The sequence below is a fragment of the Ictalurus punctatus genome, chromosome 7 (assembly GCF_001660625.3).
Source record: "Ictalurus punctatus breed USDA103 chromosome 7, Coco_2.0, whole genome shotgun sequence".
Classification (NCBI taxonomy): domain Eukaryota; kingdom Metazoa; phylum Chordata; class Actinopteri; order Siluriformes; family Ictaluridae; genus Ictalurus; species Ictalurus punctatus.
In genome coordinates this window covers 16188636-16212143 of record NC_030422.2, presented here as the reverse complement: position 1 = coordinate 16212143, position 23508 = coordinate 16188636, and the positions used below count along the sequence as shown (strand labels likewise).

The 23508-nt window shown below is 37.5% G+C and overlaps 1 protein-coding gene across 2 annotated transcripts in view; it reads right to left on the bottom strand.

The window, feature by feature from the left end:
- Positions 1–23508, bottom strand: part of kcnip4a (potassium voltage-gated channel interacting protein 4a) — a 122155-nt gene that overhangs the window by 51609 nt on the left and 47038 nt on the right. The window contains exon 1 of one of the 2 annotated variants that reach the window (XM_017471850.3): positions 19269–19504. The exons of the other annotated variant lie outside the window; for it this stretch is intronic. Within the exon in view, the coding sequence (XP_017327339.1) occupies positions 19269–19368 (100 nt within the window). The 5' untranslated portion in view covers positions 19369–19504. Of the gene's footprint in view, positions 1–19268; positions 19505–23508 lie in introns of those variants that run through there. 2 annotated transcript variants of the gene reach the window in all.

Sequence of the window (23508 nt, the reverse complement as noted above, 5' to 3'; positions counted from 1 at the left end):
CACAGATGCAAGTTAAGGCTTTACTATGCAAAGGAGAAGTCATTCATCAACACTGTCCAGGAGCGCTGCCGACTTCTCTGGGCTCGGTCTCATCTGAGATGGACAGTAGCATAGTGGATTCGTGTTTTGTGTTCCAACAAGTCAACATTTCAAATAGTTTTTGGACACAACAGCCATCGTGTTCTTCGGGCCAAAGACGAAAAGGACCATCCAAGCTGTTATCAGCGTCAGGCCCAAAAGCCAGCGTCTGTCATGGTATGGGGGTGTGTCAGTGCCCATGGCATGGGTAACTTGCACATCTGTGAGGGCACCATTAATGCAGAAGATATGTACACATTCTGGAGCAACATATGCTGCCATAGAGATCAGAAAAACAAACCACATTCTGCCCAGATTACAAGCACATGGTTGCGTACGCAGAGAGTGCGGGTGCTAGCATGGCCTGCCTGCAGTCCTGACCTGTCTCCGATTGAGAATATGTGGCGCATTATGAAGCGCAAAATAAGGCCACGAAGGCAAAATAAGGCAGTACAGTTGCGCAGCTGAAGAAATGCATAATGGATGAAGAGTGAAAATACCGCTAGCTAAACTTAACTAAGTGGTGTCTTCACTCAGCACCCAAATGCTTAATAAGTGTTATTAAATGAAAAGGTGATGTTACACAGCGGTAAACAGTCGACTGTCCCAACTTTTTTGGAGTGTGTTGCAGTCATCAGATTTGAAATGAGTGTATATTTTTAAAAAATAAATAAGTTCACAAAGTAAAACATCAAATCATGTGCTAATAATGTGTTTTCAATATAGTACAGGGTGAAATGAATTTTCAAACTTTATTTATTTATTTATTTTTAATTTTCCATACTGTCCCAAATTTTTGGGAATTGGGGTTGTATGTATATATAAACTGCAAACAAAGAATTTTTAAAAACCTTTTTGTAATGCAGGACACCTCTAGCTTCTGTCCAACTCAAACTCCACCTCTTCATGCCTCATGGTTCCAACAGGTTTTACCCTTCAGCAAATGTCTTAAAGATTATATCTAAAATGTCACATAGAGGATTAACAGAAAACTTCACAATCACAATCACAATCCAGCACAGGATACATCTCTGATTTGACAAGTTGTTGTTGTTTTCTGATTAATGATGCTTGGGGAAAACATTTTTGGAAGTCTTTCAGATTTTCATGGTATCTGGCTAGCCTGTCCTTGGTGACTCTTACTAGCGCTTAATACAAAGAGGAAGACAGAGGGAAGAAAGCTCTGTGCTGTATCACCTACACTTCAGTTTTTAATAAAGAGAGGTGGGAATAGTAATAATAGCTTGTAATATTTTTTATTACACCATCAATGGCAAAATCTACATGACTAAACCCTATTACTAAAATGTATTTGATTAATGTGTGTGTGTGTGTGTTTGTGTGTGTGTGTGTGTGTGTGTGTGGGGGGGGGGGGGGGGTCTAAACTCATGGGTGACACAGTGATGCAGCTGCTTCACAGCTCCAGGCTACACCAGTGTATAGCTGCGATCTTCCTTCTACTGTAAGGCAGTATGAGTTCAGAACGGGAATCGGGTAGCATCTGTAGCAGTAATGCTTGCTTGACTGAGCAGAAAATCTCACGTAGGCATGCTCCAGCAGTTATTTACATCTTTAGATGAAAAGGATAAAAGTTTCTTACATGTTCTTCTTTTCTCACTGATGATAAAACTCACTGCTTATCATCTAAAAGTTTGCTACAGTAAAGTGAACTTTATTAATCATATTTCCCTCAGCTGAATGGATGCTGGTGTTTACATATTTTTTTTATTACAGTGAAGACCTCACTTCTGATATTAACTCGAGGCCTTTTGGTAGCTGTCTTATGTACTGAACAACAATACAACAAGCCAATCAAGACACAACCTTAAAGCCAAATGCACAATTTATTTTTACTAAGATGATAGAACTATGTATAAACGTACTCACAGATGGTACTTCACATACAGTGCTCACCAATTTTATTGGCACGCTTCAAAAGAAAAAAAAAACATAATTCAATTTCCATTCATACAATAGAAATGACTGTTGTAATTAAAAATATGATTTAGAGCTATTTTTATAATAAGAATACTTCTCTCAAAATATAGATAACAAATTATTAGCAGTACTAAGAAATTAAGTTTTTGAAAAAAGTTTTCATTTGCTCTCAGTTCTCAGGAACTGTTGTTGCTAGCTGTTACCATATCCTGTTTCCCTGAGGTATATGAGGTTGCACACATGTAAAATCCATTTGCATGTGCACAAAATCATCCATTACCCTGGATGGGGAAAAACAAATCAATTTCAACACAAAAGAGATGGTAAGAGACATAAAATACAGAATCACTTAACAATTCCATTAAGCACATTTTGGTCCAAACAATAAGTTTCACATCTGAAACTATTGGAAATCGGACTCAAGTGCACACAGTGAGGAGGACGGTAAAGGTAGGAAAAAGAGTCTAAAGATCACAGTTTTTGAAGACTTTGGTTAAATCGTGTGGATGTCAGGTTTCAAAATCAACTGTCAAATGTCATAAGAACAAGCTGTTTGAAAGTGTTACAATAAAGATGCCCCTCCTGAGAGCATCTAAAAAAATTAAGCACTCGAACGTCACCAAGGATCGTGTGTCATGGTCGGATGAAACCAAAATCAAACTTTTTGGTCATGAACACTTTTGGATGTTTTTGGTCGTGAAACATCAGCATGTTTGACCACAAAAGGAGACAAGGAATGGCACCTGATAGACTCTGTAAAATATGATGGTGGGGAAACTGGAGAACCTGGAGGAAACCCACAGAGAACATGTGAAACCCTGCACAAACAGTAAATTGAGTTCAGGGTTGAACTGAGGACCAGAGAGATAGATTTACTTCCCAAGTAAATCCTTTTAAGTGTAGTTTTTTTTTTTTGTTTGTTTTTGTTTTTTTTTATGTGGAGTGTCAGTGTGAGGACTTCTGCTAACATACTGAGTCAAGTATAGTTTGGTTGAGTCTCTTTCCACTCCATAATTTCAAATTATACCATTGAAAATTCATTAAAAGCACCCAGCTGTTTAGTGTCATGCTCTAAAATGGTACCGTTCTAAAATGAGAAACTGCCATGCCACAAAAACATCATTCATCATACTGATGACAGCTACATGACATGAAAGAGAATCTATAATAGGGTCATTAAGCTGTATGCAGACCAGTTGGGCAGTCTTATGGGACTAATTACATGCCACTCAGTAACACCTGTTATGATATGCAAATGGGACAAGTTCTCCAATATTTGGGAAACATTAAAATTAGCCTGTCATATTTATAAAAGCACCCAGTGTGAAATGCGAGTAATTATAGTCTATGATCTGTGGCTGCCCTGACCAGAGCTGCATATACAATTTGTTGCATCCCACACACACACACACACACACACACACACACACACACACACACACACACACACACACACACACACACATTTGCATGTTTATGTAAAGTGAATATTGTGGAGTTTCTCCCTTCAGTCTCCTCTTCGGGAGGTGAAATGCTGCTCAATGTAAAACTTTTTCCTTTTTAAACAACAAATACAATCTTCACAGGTGAAACTGAAGGCTAAAACCAAGAGTAGATGTTCAGAGCAATTTATTGTTTAAACAATTGACCTAACAAGAAACACCTGTCAGGCACATGTTCCAATATTTTTGCTCGCCTACAAATTGGGTGGTCAGATACAAAGTGTGCTATGTTCTATGTCGTTTAACACATTTACATATAAATAACAGGAGATAAAAGCGGAAGTTCTAAACTCTCTCCTCATATTCATCTTTCGATCTCAAAACCAAATGTCTTCATTCTACAGCAAAAACCAATTTACTGACCTTGTTGTTCCAATAGTTTTGGAGAGGACTGTAAATAACATTGAATTCGATTCTATTCCATAGATCTGATGTGCTTAGAAATATACATTAGTGTTATTAATATTAATATAATATTAGTTCATATTCAACTCTTTTAGCTCTGCACTTGCGCTTGATGTTTTGGTGTCACCAGGATGATGAGAAGTGAATGAACCAAAGATTCACCATTGTACTAGTTCTGGAGAGCAGGATCAGGAGACACAGTCTTATAACTCTGGCATCTATCTCTATCTGTCTCACTGGTACAGCAGCTCCAGAAAGGTAGATAGAGAGAGAGACTCTTTGTGCTCTTCACAAAAAAGCAGGGATGTGGAATAAATGAGATGTGTAACAACGGTGGCTAAAATAGAGTAGAATACCAGAGACTTTTAGATTGTGATTCAGAGAGGTAGAGTGTCAAGATCTGTGCCTGCTGTGTATGAGGAACTAATCACACAGACATCACTAATACCTCCATCACACCTGCTGAATATGTGATTAACAATCAGCAGCCTGAATCAGAAACCATGTGTCTTGGTTCAACTGATTTGCAGCAGGCAGACTCTGGGGAGATCTCTGATTGAAAGCTGAGCCTTCTGACAAAATCTCTCTGAATATGGGAACATATGCAGTGAACATGTAAGTGAGATAAACGGCATATTAACTGACACTTGTGTGTGTGTGTGTGAGTAGGCTAGATATTTGATAGAAATAAAATGTAGATGATTTAAAGGCTTGCACACACACACACAGACACACACACACACACACACACACACACACACACACACACACACAGAGAGAGAGAGAGAGAGAGAGAGAGAGAGAGAGAGAGTATTCTAGAAGGTTCCGATATTCTGATTATCATATTATAACCAATATAACATCATAATAATAACGCTAGTTTGGATGTGTTATACACTGATGTGTATATATATATATATATATATATAAGTGAACAATTACCTCTATTTAACCATTTATTTTCAATGACCCAGTAACACTAAAATGTTCAAATGAGATGCAAAAACCAAAACATAAGGCATGGACAGAAAAATTGTTTGAAATAGTTTTGCACTGACCCACTCAGTCTCAAGACCTGATTTGATGACGGCAGTCTATGACTTCTGGAGAGTTATGATATGTTAAGAAAAATGGAGAAAGACTAGTCAAGAGGTTTAGGCTACAGAGAACAACTGTTTAGCATAAGTGATTACAGAAACTAACTCTTCTCACAGATGTTCCACAACATTAAACACAAATATAAACTGTTAGAAATACGATGTCACGATCATTACTAAATTAAATATTGTAATCACTGGCAACGTGCTGTGGTATAAGAGGAATTAAAACACTTTGGAGCTGGAGCTGTAATGGTAACTCCGCCTCATGCTTGGGTGCCGTTGCTTATTTACCCACAATACCACACCCTGTCATGTTTTATTCCATAGTTAGAGAATAGTTATATCACATTCAGAAAGGGAAAACTTTTCAACATTTATCATTTGGAGATTTTCCACTATTAATATCTTCACATGCAGTATTTGACTAGTTTTCTCATTTGGGATAATAAATGTACTACGAAATATAATGTTGCTTGAGCAAATATTCAGAAAATCAAACACATTGCATTCTTGCAAGGACCAGTCAATGTGCAGCAATTGAGCAGTGTGATGCTTAAATGAGACAGACTAAACAACCATAATGGCACACACACTTGGACACTCATACAGAAATAACAGCTGTTTACCCAATCATCACTACACAAATCAATCATGCTGGATCAAGACAAGTGCTCATGTGACCATTTGTATCTGTGTCACTAAGCAAGATTACTGGCGTCAGCAATACAATAAGACTCCATGATTAGCAATGTTCAGGCATTACACCCATCAATCAAAAAAATCTGAGGACAACTCTATTAGAGCTGGAGCTTAACTTTATTGAGTAGGGCCTTGAACAAGTATTTCATAATGGAGTAATCTGTTATGAATTTGTCTGGAGTGGGAAATGAATGCACAGGAATTGCACCCCAGCACAGTTATGTGTAAAACTAAATCATCTCTGTTGGGCAAGAGCTTAATGAAAGTAGTGAGAGTTAAAAGGCAAAAAGACGCAGTGGGGCGCCCTTACAACAAAATAGGATGAAACATTCAACAGCCTGCAGCTGATAAAGGGGTTTTCACAAGCTTGAAACATTATTCAATGTAACTGCTGCAAGAACATGAACCACTCAGCATGGCTAATACTATCACAAAGGCTAGTCATAAAAAATAACTGCTTCAATGAGCAATAAGGTTAAAGAAATCAAACTTGATGCCAATGGTGTTGATAAGGATGCCTCCACCCCCAACAAGTCTACCCCTTCTTGTTACTTATTTGCATGCCTCAAATACCCTGAAAATCAAAAGTACTTCAAACAGGAAAGAAACTATTGAAGAAAAACTTTTTCAGACATTTGACCTTGCTGTGAGCTTAATCATGTTTCAAAATCTGATTGGTTTATCTGCAGATTACAATGATAATTGTTAAACGATACTTAAATTGTTTTCAAATTTGCACATCTGGATTTTGCCAGCATGTGAATTTAAGACTCAGAATTTAAGACTCAGAGGCCATCTTTTTGGTTTTACTTCTTACTTCAATTTATTGTAATATTTTGTATTGTTTATGCTATTTTCCCGTGCCCATTTGCTCAGTGCAGATGCACTTATCATGTTGGGATTGATGAGTGCTCAGTTCTATGCAGGACCACATAAGCAGTTCACATAACTGTAGAGCCAGCACAGTGCATTTGAGTAGAGTAGTGGTGGGAAGTTCAATTCAATATACTTAGCTAATTCTTTAGAACTGTCCAGTTTAATGATGAAGGTCCACTTTGACCAATTCAATTTCACTGGGGTGGGTTGTGGGTTTTATTACTATATTGTACAAAAAACAAACAAACAAACAAAAACACTTCAAATGTGCCAAAGGAATTTCATGAAAAAAGGAGTAGCTTTAATCAAGGCCTAGCTCAAAGACACAATGTACAGACTAAACAAATATGTTAAAGTGAGATAAACAGACATATAAATGGTCTGTACTTATATAGCACTTTTTTAACCTTAGTGGTTCCAAATCGCTTTACACTGTGTCTCATTCACCCGTTCACACACACACACTCACACACCAGTGGTAGCAGAGCTGCCATGCAAGGCGCTAACTTGCCATCGGGAGCAACCTGGTGTTCAGTGTCTTGCCCAAGGACACTTTGGCATGTGGAGTCATGTGGGCCAGGAATCGAACCACCAACCCTACGATTAGTGGACAACCTGCTCTACCACCTGAACCACAGCCACCCATATACAGTAATAGTCATGCAGTTTAATAGTCATAGGTCATATGCTACTCTATATTGGTGGAAGAAGCCATTAGATTTAAAACAAACAAACAAAAAACAAACAAAAAAAAATTACCTCTGAAACTGAAACTCTGAAAGAGATAAACTGGCAATTTGAAATGTCCTTAAAAGGATATCATAATTAATCAAAAAATTATCATCTACATTCATCAGCCAAAACATGTTTAGTGTCTCAATTTTGCTTTGATTTGAGTAGTAATTTCAGTAGTTGTGATTCCACTAGAGCTTCAATATTATGAACTTAATCTTCCTTTAGAATTATTAAAAATGCACAGAGAATACTATCTAATATATACAACTAAGCATGTATAAAAAGTTATTTTTAGGCTATCTTTTGAGCTAGCACTTCAGAGAAAGCATGATAAAGTCTGTCCTGGCTGCCACTGTGTCCCACGTGGAGAGAAATTCTGCTTCCAATTATGCTGAGAACAGTTTTGACCTTTTACACAAACTGAGGCTATTCAACCATGCACGTCCCCATAGTGTAGTTGGTATGTTCTGTTGGTACGATTATTTAATCAGTAGATGATGTTTTCCCAAACCAATGAAAAAAATTAATAGTTTAGTTGGGAGAAATAGTCCTGTTATGTAAAGCATTAGTTCACATTGACTAGATTATGTCTGAATTGAAAGAGGTAACAATGCTGTGCATTTTGTTGATCGAAAAGTAATACATAGTCAAACACGTCCCCAAGATAGGCATCAGATCCACTGTGACTCTGACCAAAACAAATATGTTACTGAAGATTAGGGATGTAACAATACAGTTAGCCTACATTTCAGTACATACCTCGGTTTTTTAACCACAGTTTTCAATTCGGTTTGGACGACTTGGCACATAAGTTTGTTTTTTTGTTATTCTATGCTTAGGCGACAGGAACAGTAAGAGGTTAAGGAGAAAAATTTTTTTTTTTATTGCAATACTCTTTCTTTATTTTACTTAAAAGCAAAAAAAAACAAAAACATTCCTAGTACATTGTTTAATATAAATATATATAAAAATTAACACTTCCAGCTCGCAGCTGATGGTAGCCCATATACAAACTGGTGAACACGTGAATTCCTAAATTTAAAAAATAAACATATATGTAAACAAAAATTGACCATTTCAGCTAAACATACCTGTATTTCACTAAACATAAATTAACCGTCTCAATTAAACTTACCAGTACTCCAGTACAGTAGCCTTCATTCAGAATGTAAAGTGCAATATCATTTAGGTCAGCTATCTGTTCCTGTATTTTGAGGTTGTATTTTGATAAGCCTGTCAACATTCTCTGCAGCAAGGCGAGTGCTGTTTGCACTTACAATGTCTCTGGCAGTGGAGAAAGTTCTCACACTTGCAACCGAGGTTCCTGGGACACAGAGGTGTCATTGTGCAGATTTTGCTACATGGGGGAGCGTGCATTCATTTGTTTTCTACCACATGAATGTTTGGCCTCCCCAACTTCCATTCACTACATTTGTCAACTCTTCTGCCAAATGAGCGCTTCTATGAATTTCATACAGGGGACAGGTTTGGAGTACTGCACTCTTCAGTTCCTAATTTGATATGTAGTGAACAGTCACAGTGAGGTAACTCTCTGTTGCCCGTGAGGCCCAACTATCTGTAGTCAGAGCAAGGCTCTGTGCTTTATCCAATTTGTCTACGATACCAATATGAAACCAATACAAAAGGCAATCACAGTGTGGCCCAGTAATGCTGCCTCTGTGCTTCAACATTTCTTTGAGAGTACTGACTGGCATCTCTTCGGGGAAGCAGCGACAAATGCTGGAGAGGTGGATCTGCTCTCACTAGTTACATCAGTCAGTGTGTGGATGATGTTACTTCTACCAGAACAGCATCTATCCACCCTAACCAGAAGCCACGGATGACTGCAGGGGTCAGATCTCTTCTGAAAGCATGAGATGGAGCATTCAGGAATGGTGACACTGAGGTGCTTAGAGTAGAGCAAGGAGAAACTTGAGAACCGGCATTAAAAGAGCCAAGGCTGATTATGCTCTTAAAATACAGAGTCACTTTTCTACAAATGACCCCCAGAGCATGTGGGCTGGCATTAAGAGCATCACTGATTACAACAGAAGAGACACTGAATGCCCTAGCAATACATCTCTTCCTGATGTTCTCAACGCTTTTTATGTGTGCTATAGGACTCCAACACCACTCCTAGCAGTAGACTCACTATACCACCTAGTGAGCAGCCACCCAGTGTAACCACAGAAGATGTTAGGAGGGTCTTGCAGAGAGTCAAGCTACGGAAAGGTGCAGGCCCAGATAACATCCCAGGTAGGGTCCTGAAAGACTGTGCATATCAGCTATCAGAGATATTAACTGACATTTTTAACATATCACTTTCTAATGCAGTTATACCATCATGCCTCAAATCTGCCACCATCATCCCTGTGCCTAAGACCACTACAGTGAATGACTATCGCCCAGTAGCACTCACCCCGATAGTGATGAAGTACTTTGAGCAGTTGGTCATGACTCAAACCAGTGAGAAAATTTATGCCAGCACTGACCCTAATCAGTATGCATACAGAAAGAACAGGTCCACTGCAGATGCTGTCTCATTGGATGTACTTCTGGCAAAGACACCTATGCGAGACTGCTCTTTCTTGATTTTAGCTCTGTTTTTAATATGATCATTCCACAGACACTGATACATAAACTGGAGACTCTTGGACTATGCTCTTCACTGTGCAATTGGGTACTGGACTTTTTAACCAATAGAAGACAGTCTGTAAAATTCCATAACATTATTTCTTCCCCCACTGTTCTCAACACTGGCTGGTATGTGTCCTGAGCCTGCTGCTCTACACTCTGCTGACATATGATTGCTTTGTCAGACATTCGAGTAACCACATTGTCAAGTTTGCAGATGATACTGTTGTGATGGGATTCATTTCACAGAATAACGAGTCAGCTTACAAATTAGAGGTGGAATAATTGATGGCCTAGTGCAGGGACAACAGTCTTTGCATCAATGTGAAAAAAAACTAAGGAAATGATTGTGGACTTCAGAAAGGCCATCAGGAACCAACCCCCTGCGTTGGGGGAGCTGAGGTGTAAGTTGTCTCCAGCTTCAAATACATTTACATTTACATTACATTTATTCATTTAGCAGACGCATTTTTTCCAAAGCGACTTACAAATGAGAAAATACAAGCAAAGCGATATATCAAGCAGAGAACAATACAAGTAGTGCTACCATACAAGATCCATTAATTGAGTTCCAGAAGAAACAAAGTGCACAGAGTAAGGTGTAAGTGCCAGAGTAATTTTTTTTTATTTTATTTTATTATTTTTTTTTATGGGTTGGTTAGGCGTTACCTGGGGGTACATATCAATGACAACTTCAACTGGAAAATAAACTGCAGCAGCCTGGTAAAAAAGGCTCACCATCGGCTGTACTTTCTGAGGAGGCTTAAGCGGGCTGGATTGGGAGCTACAGTCCTTACGTCTTTTTTATAAGTGTGTGGTGGAGAGCATCCTCACCTCATGTGTTACACAGTATGGTATGGGAACTGCTCTGTTGCAGATAGAAAGGCCCTGCAGTGTGTGGTTAAGTCAGCAGAGAAGATTATTGGATGCAGTCTCCCGGTTATCAGTGACATATACATCAGCAGATGCAGGAGTAGGGCCTCCAGCATTATGAAGGACTCCTCCCACCCTGCCAACAGACTATTTGTCCTTCTCCCCTCAGACAAGAGGCTGCGCAGCATCAGAACTAGGATGATCAGGTTAAAAAACAGCTTCTTTCCAGACTATTAAACTCTGCCACACACCAGAACTGATAAACTTAACAATTTTTTCATGTCTTTTGCTATGCTGCTAATTTCTCAGATTCTAGTGCATATATATGTGTGTATGATTGGGTATTTGTGTTTATTTATGTATGAGTGAGTTAGCTGTTATTACTTGTGAGTGATTTTAATCAGGCCTTTGGTATTTAATTTCGTTCCAGATGTACATGTGTTGGAATGTCAATAAAAATCCTTGAATCCTTGATACTGTTGCATGTCTTTTCATAGAGGTCGGGAATTACCTCAGCACTGGAAAAAGTGTGAGACGGTAGTCTGTAATGCGGATCGAGCACTTTCATAAGGTAACGAAAGCCCACATCTATAATCATCAAAAACAGCTACAAACATTTGGCAATGAACACCCCCACTGCCTTTGTTATTTTTGTGTCTCTCTGGACCAGTTGGGTATCTTTTCTGGAAGGAATCAGAGAGGGACTGTTGCTTTTTGGATGACTGTATTACCTGCTCTGCTATCCTGCTTTCAGATAGTGATATCGCTGGGTGATGGCACTGCAGATGTGCAGTCATGTTGGAAGTGTTTCCATTTGAGTAGGCGACACATAAAGCTATGCTTGCACACAGTAATTTTTTTTTAGTCATTTTTTCTTCCTCAGCATTATACTCAACTACAAAATCGAAATATCCCCACACCACAAATTTGAAAGACGGTGGTGCATCCTCGTACTGCAGCCACATTTCACCACTTGCCACGTTAAAATGAGAAATCTGACACCAGCATTGCAAGCATGGTTAAGTCCCCCCTAAATTTTTTACATAGTGATTGGATATTTATTTGTGTCGAGGCGTTTCCTCATCTCAGTGCATAGACTCACGGGCACACACAAACAGAGCCAATTCGGAGAGAAATAAAATGCACAGAAATGATTTAAACGCAAAACGAAAAAGAAAAAATAAACGCAATTCACAAGCGAGTATTGAATCGTGGATGTCGTATCAAACGGTTCAATGTTATATTGAGAATTGTGGCATCCCTACTGAAGATGAATGAATGTAGTCCAGCACTTTTGTAAAGCAAGAAGCTAGTTTGTGTACAGTAGGTGTTGTATTTATGGTGGTAGTTGCACTTTTCTCTTTAATTTTATTTAACCAAGGTAATTTTTTGTGATTATGCAGATCTAGTACAGATAACTCCATTATCATGGGTTGATGTCTCAAGTAGACCACACACATGAGAAACACACACCAGCCTGTCCCCTGGATTTTCTAAAGATTGCTAAATATTGACTTATTGCAAAAAGTAAAAAGTTCCTAATCCAATAATAAGTTATACCGGGTGTCTCAAAAGTCTCCATACATATGGGACTATGTTTGCCAGCACCACGTCTGTTGTGCCTTCGTCAGTGGATGTTCATGGACATCCACTTCTCAATTGGTCCGCAATGCTTCCAGTCTTTTTGAATTCGTTAATAAGTTTGGCAGCAGTGTTCTGTGTGATGTGCTTGCCATGTTTACTGTCGAAGTCCATTGCAACTTTGTGACCGCTTCCCGATCCAGCCATCAGAATGATGCTGTTTGTCAACGGCATTCTTAAAGGTTAGCTGGGAAAAAATATATAAAATAAACTAAGTATGAAAATTTTGGAAGACATTTTACTAAAAAGTGTTAATTTCCCCTATGTATGGAGACTTCTGCGACACACTGTAGTATGTCATGCTCCACCTTCATGACTGGTAAAGAGTTACACCAGTAAACACAGAGACCTACATAATATTTGAATGGCTGATATAGAGTACAGTAGATTTGTTTGTGGGAGCTCTATAACTTCCAAACTTTGCTCAGAGTAAGCTTATTAGGCTTTAACCACACTGTCAATAGATTGGAGACAAACTTAGAACTGTTTACTAGGCTGTGTATCCCTAAACTCCTTAAATGCAGTCATGCTTTCCACTAAGGCCTAATATAGTGCTCCATTCATGAGTTTTATAGCATCTGCACACGTTTAGATTACTTTTTAGAAAAACGGTGACAGTCTATTTGCAGAGAATATCATTACCAACCTGAAAACACTGCATTTCGGGTTAATGTGGTGCAACTGAGTTATTAGTTCATCTAGCAATGCAGCTATATTGGAACAGCAGGGATTTACATTCTTAAGGAATCACACCTTTCTTAAACATATTTCTATTTAAATCTTATCCCACTGGACAGTGTTATGGTTTTGATTATTTTTGCTAAATAGGATATGTCTAATGAAATGTGATCCTAATGAAATCTGATCTGTCTGGACTTTGCAGTATTAAACAGGTGCAAAAGAAGATGAAGTACCAAAGCGCTGTTGAATGCTCAATTCTGATTGGTCAGAAGTTGTTGATTAATTCATTCATTTTCTATAACAGCACAACTTGGTCAATAGTACGGTTGCAAGGCCAAATCTTATATATATTATTTAATATATTTATTTGCTTTCTTTAATATGTAATCATTTCTATTGTAGCAACTAACACATGGACTGTATGGCATATGCTCCACATGAGCGTTGTTGTTGTTGTTTTGTTTTTTAAAAATAAATGTCTAACTGTTGATATGTTCAGGAGTTATTTATTTAACATTAGTCTCCAGTGTCAGTGCATTACAACAGCATGAAGTAAAGCTATATGTAAACATGCTCAGACATGGCAAAGACTTTCCAGGTTCTTGGTAACATGTCTTATTCATTTCAAGAGAGAGAAAAAAAGAGAGGATGGTGAAGGAATAACTGTTCTCTCTGCTTTAATCTAAGTGATCAAAGGAAGTTGTTTTGCTGATATTCCACAACATGAAATATAAACAAATAAGTACAACATGTCATTATTAAATTAATGAACATTTTTTATAAATGGGAAATTGCTGTGTTATAAGAGAAATAAAACATTTTAGGATGAGCATTTATAGGAAAATACACAACTCTGTAGTGGTATCCATAACTTAAATTCACATCCATCGGCATCACACCACCACGTCTTTGATTACTTTCCGATAACAGTATGTCCCAGCATGATGCATTCCTTACTTATTTCATAATGCTGTACAGAGCTTATTTATTTTCTTTTTCACAGTGAGGGGGGAAAAAAGTATGTTATTAATACCATGCATAAATAGTATGATTTTTCCATTAAGAAGGTCTTTACAAACAGCATTAAAGAAATTATAGTGGTGCTACATCCTATATGGATGAGCAAATGATATCTGCAGAATGCAGAGGCTCACTGGGACAAGAAGATGGATAAAAAAGTACAAAAAAGACTGTCTACTCTAGCAAAACTTAATAACACAGGCAAAAGCCTGTCGTTCCACCTAATATTATACCTGTTAAAATGGTAATAAATTGTATAACATGATTAGCTGCCTACACAGTAAATTCAGCTTATGCCTCAAAGTGCATGCTTATAGATGACATATGCAAATCAGCCATGGAACAAAAAAAACATGAAAGTGTGCAGCTTGTTCTCAAATATAAATCCCACAAAATGAACATAATGTATGAAAATGATTTGCCTTTTTTTTTTTTTTTGATGTGTAAGACCATTATAATGATATATGAATTTTCTTGTGGATCATTTATTGTTGGTTATAATTACTTAACTTGAATGGGCATAATTATTATTTTGGTCATTGTCATCTTGTCGCAGCCAGGACATAGGTTTCCACAAACCAACCAACCAAACAAACAAACAAAAAGCAATAATAATAAAAAAAAATTTTTTTTTATTGTATGCTGATTTATCTGTATTAAACTATTCAGTTTTCATTTGGTCTGTGTAACAAGTAAAACCAGCCCCAAGGATTATAACAAAAAATACATTATACTATAGCACCATCTAATGGACTTGCAAGACACAGCAACTTAATTATATTTTTGTACTTTGTGATCAACTTTTTTTTTCAAACACCTGCATGTACACTGTGTACTACATATAGCAGCTTTTTTTTTTTTTTTTTTTTTTTTACTACAATGTTTTTGAGTTTCCTATTGTTAATACAGGATAGCCATCGGTTTAGTTTTCTTTTCTTTTTGTATAAATACTATTAGAGTTCTCCATATTATGACAGTTTTGCTACTTTTATATAATGGATCTATAATGAACACACAGTAAAATTATATGCACTGTATAGTCAGTACTATATGACTAAACAGTATCAAACACTCTATCTCCACCACATAATTGTTTGAATGAGTACATCTATGGATATAACACCACTCAGTGGCCATAGGCCAGAACTACAGTATAAATTAAAAACATCAATCATTTTTTGTTTGTCTACAACATGACAATGATCCTGATTGGAAAGTACCTATTTTTTAATATTTATTTATAAAGTTCCAACAGGGCAGCTGTGGCTCAGGCGTCTTGCATGGCAGCTCTGCTACCATTGGTGTGTTAGTGTGTGTGAATGGTAGAATGAGACACAGTGTAAAGTGCTTTGGAAAAAAGCGCTATATAAGTGCAGACCATTCACCAAATGTACAGATACTGTATGTATTGTTCCTCTAGTATTTACTTAAATGTGCCTGCTGTATACAAAGCTTCTCCCATTTTCAGTCATTGATAGTTATTTGAACTGGATAGGATGGCCTGGACCCCACCTAGAGTGTGTATGGAAAATCTGCAGTATGCAGCTCTGGAGAAGTGTCAATTGTGTTTCTTTGGCATACACAATATGTGAATGGACAGCGGATGACCAAGCGGTAGCCCGACAGGAGACTGAATGGTGACTGTATGATCTTCTTTTTGGTTTCACACTGATTCACACACAAAGCAACACTTCTCATGATTATCTATTTTTTTTGGAGCTTCTTATCATGTTAAGTTCACATAACATGCCTCCTAGACCAAATGACAAAAATGATTCTGTTACTGAATTGCTCTGAATGTTTTCAAAATTCAAAGGCTTGGTTAATAATATATTATGGTTATAAAATCTGTTGGTTTTTACCAGTTGAACTTGATTCACCTAAAAAAAAAAAAAAAGATTTACGACTAAGCAAGGCTGAAAGGTTTGGGGAAAATATCTGTGCAATTTTGTTCTGACCAATATTGCATGTGTGTTTAAAGTTTTTGCAAACGGCTTGTGATTATGGTTTTATGGCTTAATTACAAACTTTTTTACAAATACAAAATTACAAAATTTTCCAATGGAAAGAAGAATATCTTAAATAAATTATGAGAATAAAAATAATAAATGATGTGGTTTATAGTAACACCATTTATTTAAACAATCATAAAGACCAGAACCCAGAACCAGAACCTTACTGTGCCTGAAGCTCAACAGGTCACTGATCAAATAAACATAGTCAAATGACAAGTTAATAAAATATGTGACTCTTATGTGTAATTTCTCCACCAGCTGCTACATTTGGCTAGTAATTCTTATTCATAAACAGTATGTCACTTGGGCATTGTTCACATCACTGTGGATACTGTTGTTACTGGGCCAAATATCTGCTCTTGCAGCTTGTTGAAATGACATCTTCAATGATGTGGGCTTCAATAAAAAAAAAATGCAGCTTTTGTAATTTGAAAATTGGACTAATTTAAAGCATGATTATGGTAAAAAGAGTAATTGGTCATCTGTACAGCCAACATACTATCTAAAAATATTCTATGAAGCCATTTGAGCTGAAAGTCAATGCCCTGTTTAAAGGCCCATCTCTGTCATCATCTCATCACTTGTCATATCAGCAGTGTTTTGGTGACACTGCTGTCACTCAGTGTCACTCCTCCAGAGAGGCAGTGATCAGGGCGAACATAGCCATTTCCACACAGTGGCTATTCTTATCAACAATAAACAAGAACTAACCAAGAATCAAACTTTCTCTTTAGGAGATTCCAAAAGTTATTATACTGAATTCACATTCAATAAGTGTTAGAAATCAAACTCCACAATGTAAGACACTACAGCTTCTTTCCATGTGCCAATTAGACAAGCGTATGGTTATTTGAATTCGTGTAATTACTCTTTATCATTTCGTACTGAAGATATTTCATAAATTGTGACCTATTTGTCAAAAAAGTATATTAGAGCATTGCTTAATGCTATATGTCCTTATGTGATCTTAATGGTATGTGATCTTAATACTTGATATAAATACAGTACCGAAATCCTCTTAGTAGCCAAGCTCTATCTTCTTCTGTTGCTGAGTTTTTCAAAACAAACATCACAGGTAGTAGTCAAATTACATGATGAATTGTGAACTTTGTAAAATAGCTGCATTTTATGACTGTTACGCATACTGCCGTGGTATAACAATCAAATACAAAACAAATTTCTAACTCTTACTGTATACAGCTCAACAGTATAATAGACACCATATAGATTCAGGTAATCTGTATAAAACAGCACTGCCTCCTAAGATAGATCTCCAGACCAGCATGTACATAATATTGAAAACTCAATTCCATAGATAAAGAACTACTGCTACATGAGATATTAAATTTAATTAGAAATAATTAGAAATGATTCATATGACTCTATAAAAGCAGTGGAAGCTGAAAGGCCAGGTAGAATCTGAAAGGACTTTCTGTAAGTGGCTTACATTACACAGCTCATATTCTAACTACTATTATGGTATCTATACAACTTAACATCTCAGGACATTGCCCCTTTTTGCCTCTCTTGTTTGTTTGAGAACTTTAGCTCTTGCTGTGATTAGGGTCAACCACCTGCAACTTAGCTAGAGGAAGATTTTTATTATATCATCCTGAAACTCTGGAATAGTATTTCAGAAAACATTAGGAACAGTGACTATATAGATGTTTTTAAATCCAGATTTAAATATACTTACTTAACCTAACCTTCTGGTAATCCAGAAATCATTCATTTTGATTAAAGATAGGCCTACGTCTTGTGATTTTGAGTAATTTCATTGATTTATAAGTTTTTAATGATTGAAAAATGTTTCATTACTATGCTTTATCATAAATAGTTTTTAAAAGTTTATTTTCTTTAATCAACATACTTTGAGACTTAGACAAAAAAAATGTTAAAAGTACTAAATAAATTATGTTATTAATTATTGTTGTTGTTAAGACTGTCTAATCCTGTTAGTATTGAACATGATAAATCTGGGACTTTAGGCTGGGTCGTGACTGGAATAAACACTCTTGTCTTGTGTGAGGAAATGCTGGAGGCAAACAGATTTTTGTTGCAGGCTTTCAGATGTGGCCAGGATGTAAATGATCCATTTAGTGTTTAATTCTTTTTTGTGATTTAATTTTAATTTTAATTTTAAAATTATTTCATTATTTCCATTATTTATAGATCTACCATAAAGACACTGAGCCTAACCACCTGTAGGTGACATATATAACAGAGAGGCGTATTTGCCCCACACTATATAACCTCCAAATATAGAAATCCCCCCACAGCATTAACAAGCCCAACAAGTCCTGTTTTTAAGCAGCATGTTGTCTCAGACTGTTCCTCATAACAGGTTATACATAACAGGTAGCCATGTGGTTGCAGAACGAGCGATTCACACATTCAAAATAAGAACTTCCTCGCTGTGATTCCAGCATCTTTTCCCACAAAACAGCTTGTGCTCAATATAAAGAAGCAGAGAAGCTTATTCCCAACAGCATATGGTCATTTTAAAGTCATTTTTATAACAGAGTAAAGCTGATAAACAATACTAATCTACAGCACAAGAGATCTTTTCAGAGAACATTTCAATATGTGTATTAGCCGTGGAATTATGCAAAGTTGTTGACAGTTATTTATCAATAATAAGGAAACAGTTCTCATTTAGCCTTATTATTATTATTATTATTATTATTATTATTATTATTATTATTATTATTATTAACAACTAACCAAAATTTTACACTAATAAAAATACTATGATGCAACAAGTACATAGTTTTGAAACATAAAATACTTCTTTTCCAGTTTTGGACATTCGACCACTTGATCACATGGTTACAAAACTATGCAATACATTTTAATAATTATCTAACAAGTGGACATTGGACATGTGTGTTGTTAGTTACAGCACATACCCTGTCATTCATTAAAAAAAAAACTGATGACAGAAGCATTTACTGATATATATAAAAACAAACAAACAAGAAGCTTGTAAAGAACTAACCACCTTCTTCTACTGTAAGTGTGAATACTAACCACATTACAAAACACAGAATCTTTGCCACTTTTTTGCTTACCATCATAGCTTGCCTCTAAAAGTCCAAACTGTTCCAGAACCTTTACAAAGAGAACAACTACCACCAGCACAGCGATCATCTCCAAACCCTCCAAGTTCATGGTGCTGACTGAGTCATGTCATGTGTGTGTGTGAGCACAGCTCTGGACACAGAACACTCTGCTGTGAACTACAAGTAGAGACTCTGTTTCTTCACATCCTCCGTAAAGACAGAGGAGAGGAGAGGAGAGGAGAGGAGAAGAGGAGGAGAGATGGGGAGGGGCAGAGCTGGAAAGGGAGCAGGGAGGGCAAGTTGGAGTGATGGTGAAGACAAAGGCAAACAGATAAAGCTAAGGGGGACAAGGAAAAGTGATAAGGGATCTTTGGACAGGTATTAGGTAGGAAGAATTGAATGAAAGGTTGAACGACAATTTTTTCCCCTCCTTGTGTAATATTCCATAATAAAGAGGATGTTTCTGTGGAGTTTATCTTTCCCCAATGGACACACAGAGAATAAGATAATGCCTCAGTCCATCTTCTGAGACCTGGTGTCAGACAATACACAGTGTGTATAGCTCTGAAGCTCTACACACCTCAGGACGCTGTCACATTGAGCATCTGTTACCAAGGAAACTGGTCCTGAAACAAATACAGTAAGGATCCATGCTAGACACGATGACTGTTCCCAAAATATTGCACTACATTTCATGCCAAACTCACTATTATTCAGCATCCCTGTGGGAACTACAACTAATATAAAGTGCAACAATTATGTGTTTAAACATGAAGCTAAAAAGAATGAAAGTACAACACACTCTTAAAGGCAGTGTAGCAAGTTGGATACTTTTTTAATTGCTGTAAACAAACAGTACTTGTGTTTGTTCAGAAGGTTAAGGCAGCTGTTTAAAGGACAGCTCATTCTTCTTTCGTGCTGTTATTATCACGCTATTCTGTTAGATTTGATTACGGCAACAGTCCGTTGATTCCGCTGCTAATGAAGCTGGATTAATGCAATTAACTGAGCAGCCACCTCACCTGATTGCCCACAAGGTCAATCTGTCACACATGATTAATAATCTGTTTCTGTAAAGTAAGCACTGAAAAAGTTGTGAATACTAAGCAATATGAGCATTTCTAAGTGAGAGAAGAATAATTATTTTGATAATACCCTCGATAGAAACATAAATTATAAGCCAATCTTTTAGGTGAGAGTTAAGTAAAAGGCTCTTTTAGCTCCAGAAGCACCAAGGACATGAAACCACGTTCAAGCTCTGGGTTCACAATGACTCACCCAGAACGGGGGTTTTGTGTGAGACTGAGAGATGAAATTACCCACCATTACATGTCCTCCAGTCTAATAAGGGCGGTTGGTTTAAAAGCAGAACACGTTCCTTTGGTCCATGTCTAAAACCTCTGACTGTTTTGATGATTACTTCCAGATCAGTTTATCATGGAGCACGATTAATAACAGTGAGCTAAGCGATTTTGAGGTAGGCAAATTGTGAGAAAATTTTTGCACCATGCAGAGATTCTAATAAAAGATATTCACAATGCTGCTTTTCCCACACATTTCTCCTCCAGCAATTTCTCTCATCAATCATGTGCAACTGGGAAGACAAGCGGGGATTAAAGATTAGCTCAACCTGGGTTTTGATTGCCATCATCAAGCGCTCCCATTGGATTCAATTATCCTCTCTATGGTTTTAGAGTCATCCACAAGTGCATGTTAAGCACACCACGGTATTTTATTTATTTATTTATTTATGACACCAAAGAACATTTTTGTGCAACTGACCATAAGTTTAAAAACAACTTCTTATCCTATACCTGTCTTGGTGTGATAGTTCACACATTCTCATCATTTTCCACAGGTAAGAAAAGAACTCAACAGGTACACACACACACACACACACACACACACACACACACACACAATGTCAGGTCCTGAGTGATTGCACCATGCAGCCACACAAAGCCTGCCATCAGGGTCCTTATCTATATTTAGAGTGAACCCAGCTGCCACAAATAAAACTGTAACAGATCCCTAATCACAGTAGCCACAAGTGTACCATTTTTGCCATGACCATCGTTTGTTCCTCTATTAAAGCAGCTATTAGTAAAAGCCGTTATTGTTTAAACTGTTTTTGGTAACATTTAAAATTTCTCACAAATCATTTAGCCAATGATAAATGAAGCTTATTACCTAATAACTGCACATGTTGTAATTTTCTTGTCAGAGCCAATACTAGTCTTATCAAAATATGATTGTCATGGATATGCAGGAACTAACCCGGGACTACAGCTCCCAGCAGCCAGTGCTACGTCACATGACTGGCCTCACCTGATTCACGTTTTTGGTTAATCAGCGTCACTATATAAGCCACAGTTTGTACAGCACTGGTCATCTTGAGTTCTTCGTCTCTATGTGTGCACCTTGTTTCTATGTTTATGTTTTGATTCATGCTTTAATGTTATATGGTGTATGATGTTTTCTGAGTTCTTGTTTTGAGTTTTACTGTGTTTGTGATTAAACCTTTATCCGTATCTGCACTTGCATCCGTGTTTACGCGCCATATCTGACACTGATCTACATGGTTGTGTTTAATTTGGCAAATTTTGTACCCGGTCAAATTTGTCCGCTTAGCAACAACAAGAAGGAAACATTTGATCATAATTCTGACACAACACTAATGCTGAATATTATTATTTCAAGCAGTTATTTGTTAAATTTGATTAATATTAATGGGGATAACTATTACATACAGTGCATCTGGAAAGTATTCACAGCACTTCACTTTTTCCACATTTTGTTATGCTATAGCCTTATTCCAAAATGGATTAAATTCATTATTTTCCTCAAAATTCTACAAAAATACCCCATAATGACAACTTGAAAGAAGTTTGTTTGAAATCTTTGCAAATTTATTAAAAAAAAAAAAAAAAAAGCACATGCACATAAGTGTTCACAGCCTTTGCTGAATACTTTGTTAAAGCACCTTTGGCACCAATTACAGCATCAAGTCTTTTTGAGTATGATGCTACAAGCTTGGCACACCTATTTTTGGGCAGTTTCTCCCATTCTTCTTTGCAGGACCTCTCAAGGTCCATCAGGTTGGATGGGAAGCGTCGGTGCACAGCTATTTTCAGATCTCTCCAGAGTCTGGGCTCTGGCTGAGCCACTCAAGGACATTCACAAAGTTGTCCTGTAGCCACTCCTTTGTTATCTTGGCTGTGTGCTTAGGGTCATTGCCCTGTGGAAGATAAACCTTTACCCCAGTCTGAGGTCCAGAGTGCTCTGGAGCAGGTTTTCATCAAGGATGTCTCTGTACATTGCTGTATTCATCTTTCCCTCGATTCTGACTAGTCTCCCAGTTCCTGCCGCTGAAAAACATCGCCACAGCGTGATGCTGCCACCACCGTGCTTCACTGTAGGGATGGTATTGGCCAGGTGATGATTGGTGCCTGGTTTCCTCCAGACATGACGCTTGCCATTCAGGCCAAAGAGTTCAATCTTTGTCTTGGTCTTGATCTGAGAGTCCTTCAGGTGCCTTTTGCCAAACTCCAGGCGGACTGTCATGTGCCTTTTACTGAGGAGTGGCTTCCGTCTGGCCACTCTAACATACAGGCCTGATTGGTGGAGTGCTGCAGAGATGGTTGTTCTTCTGGAAGGTTCTCCTCTCTCCACAGAGACACGCTGGAGCTCTGTCAGAGTGACCATCGGGTTTTTGGTCACCTACCTGACTAAAGCCCTTCTCTCTGATCGCTCAGTTTGGCCGGGCGGCCAGCTCTAGGAGGAGTCCTGGTGGTTTCAAACTTCTTCTATTTACAGATGATGGAGGTCACTGTGCTCATTGGGACCTTCAATGCTGCAGAAATGTTTCTGTACCTTTCCCCAGATCTGTGCCTCAAGACAATCCTGTCTCGGAGGTCTACAGACAATTCCTTAGACGTCATGGCTTGGTTTGTGCTCTGACATGCATTGTTAACTGTGGGACCTTATATAGACAGGTGTGTGCCTTTTCAAATCATGTCCAATCAACTGAATTTACCACAGGTGGACTCCAATCAAGTTGTAGAAACATCTCAAGGATGATCAGTGGAAACAGGATGCACCTGAGCTCAATTTTGAGTGTCATGGCAAAGGCTGTGAATACTTATGTACATGTGCTTTTTTTTTTTTTTTTATATTTTTAATACATTTGCAAAGATTTCAAACCAAATTCTTTCACGTTGTCATTATGGGGTATTGTTTGTAGAATTTT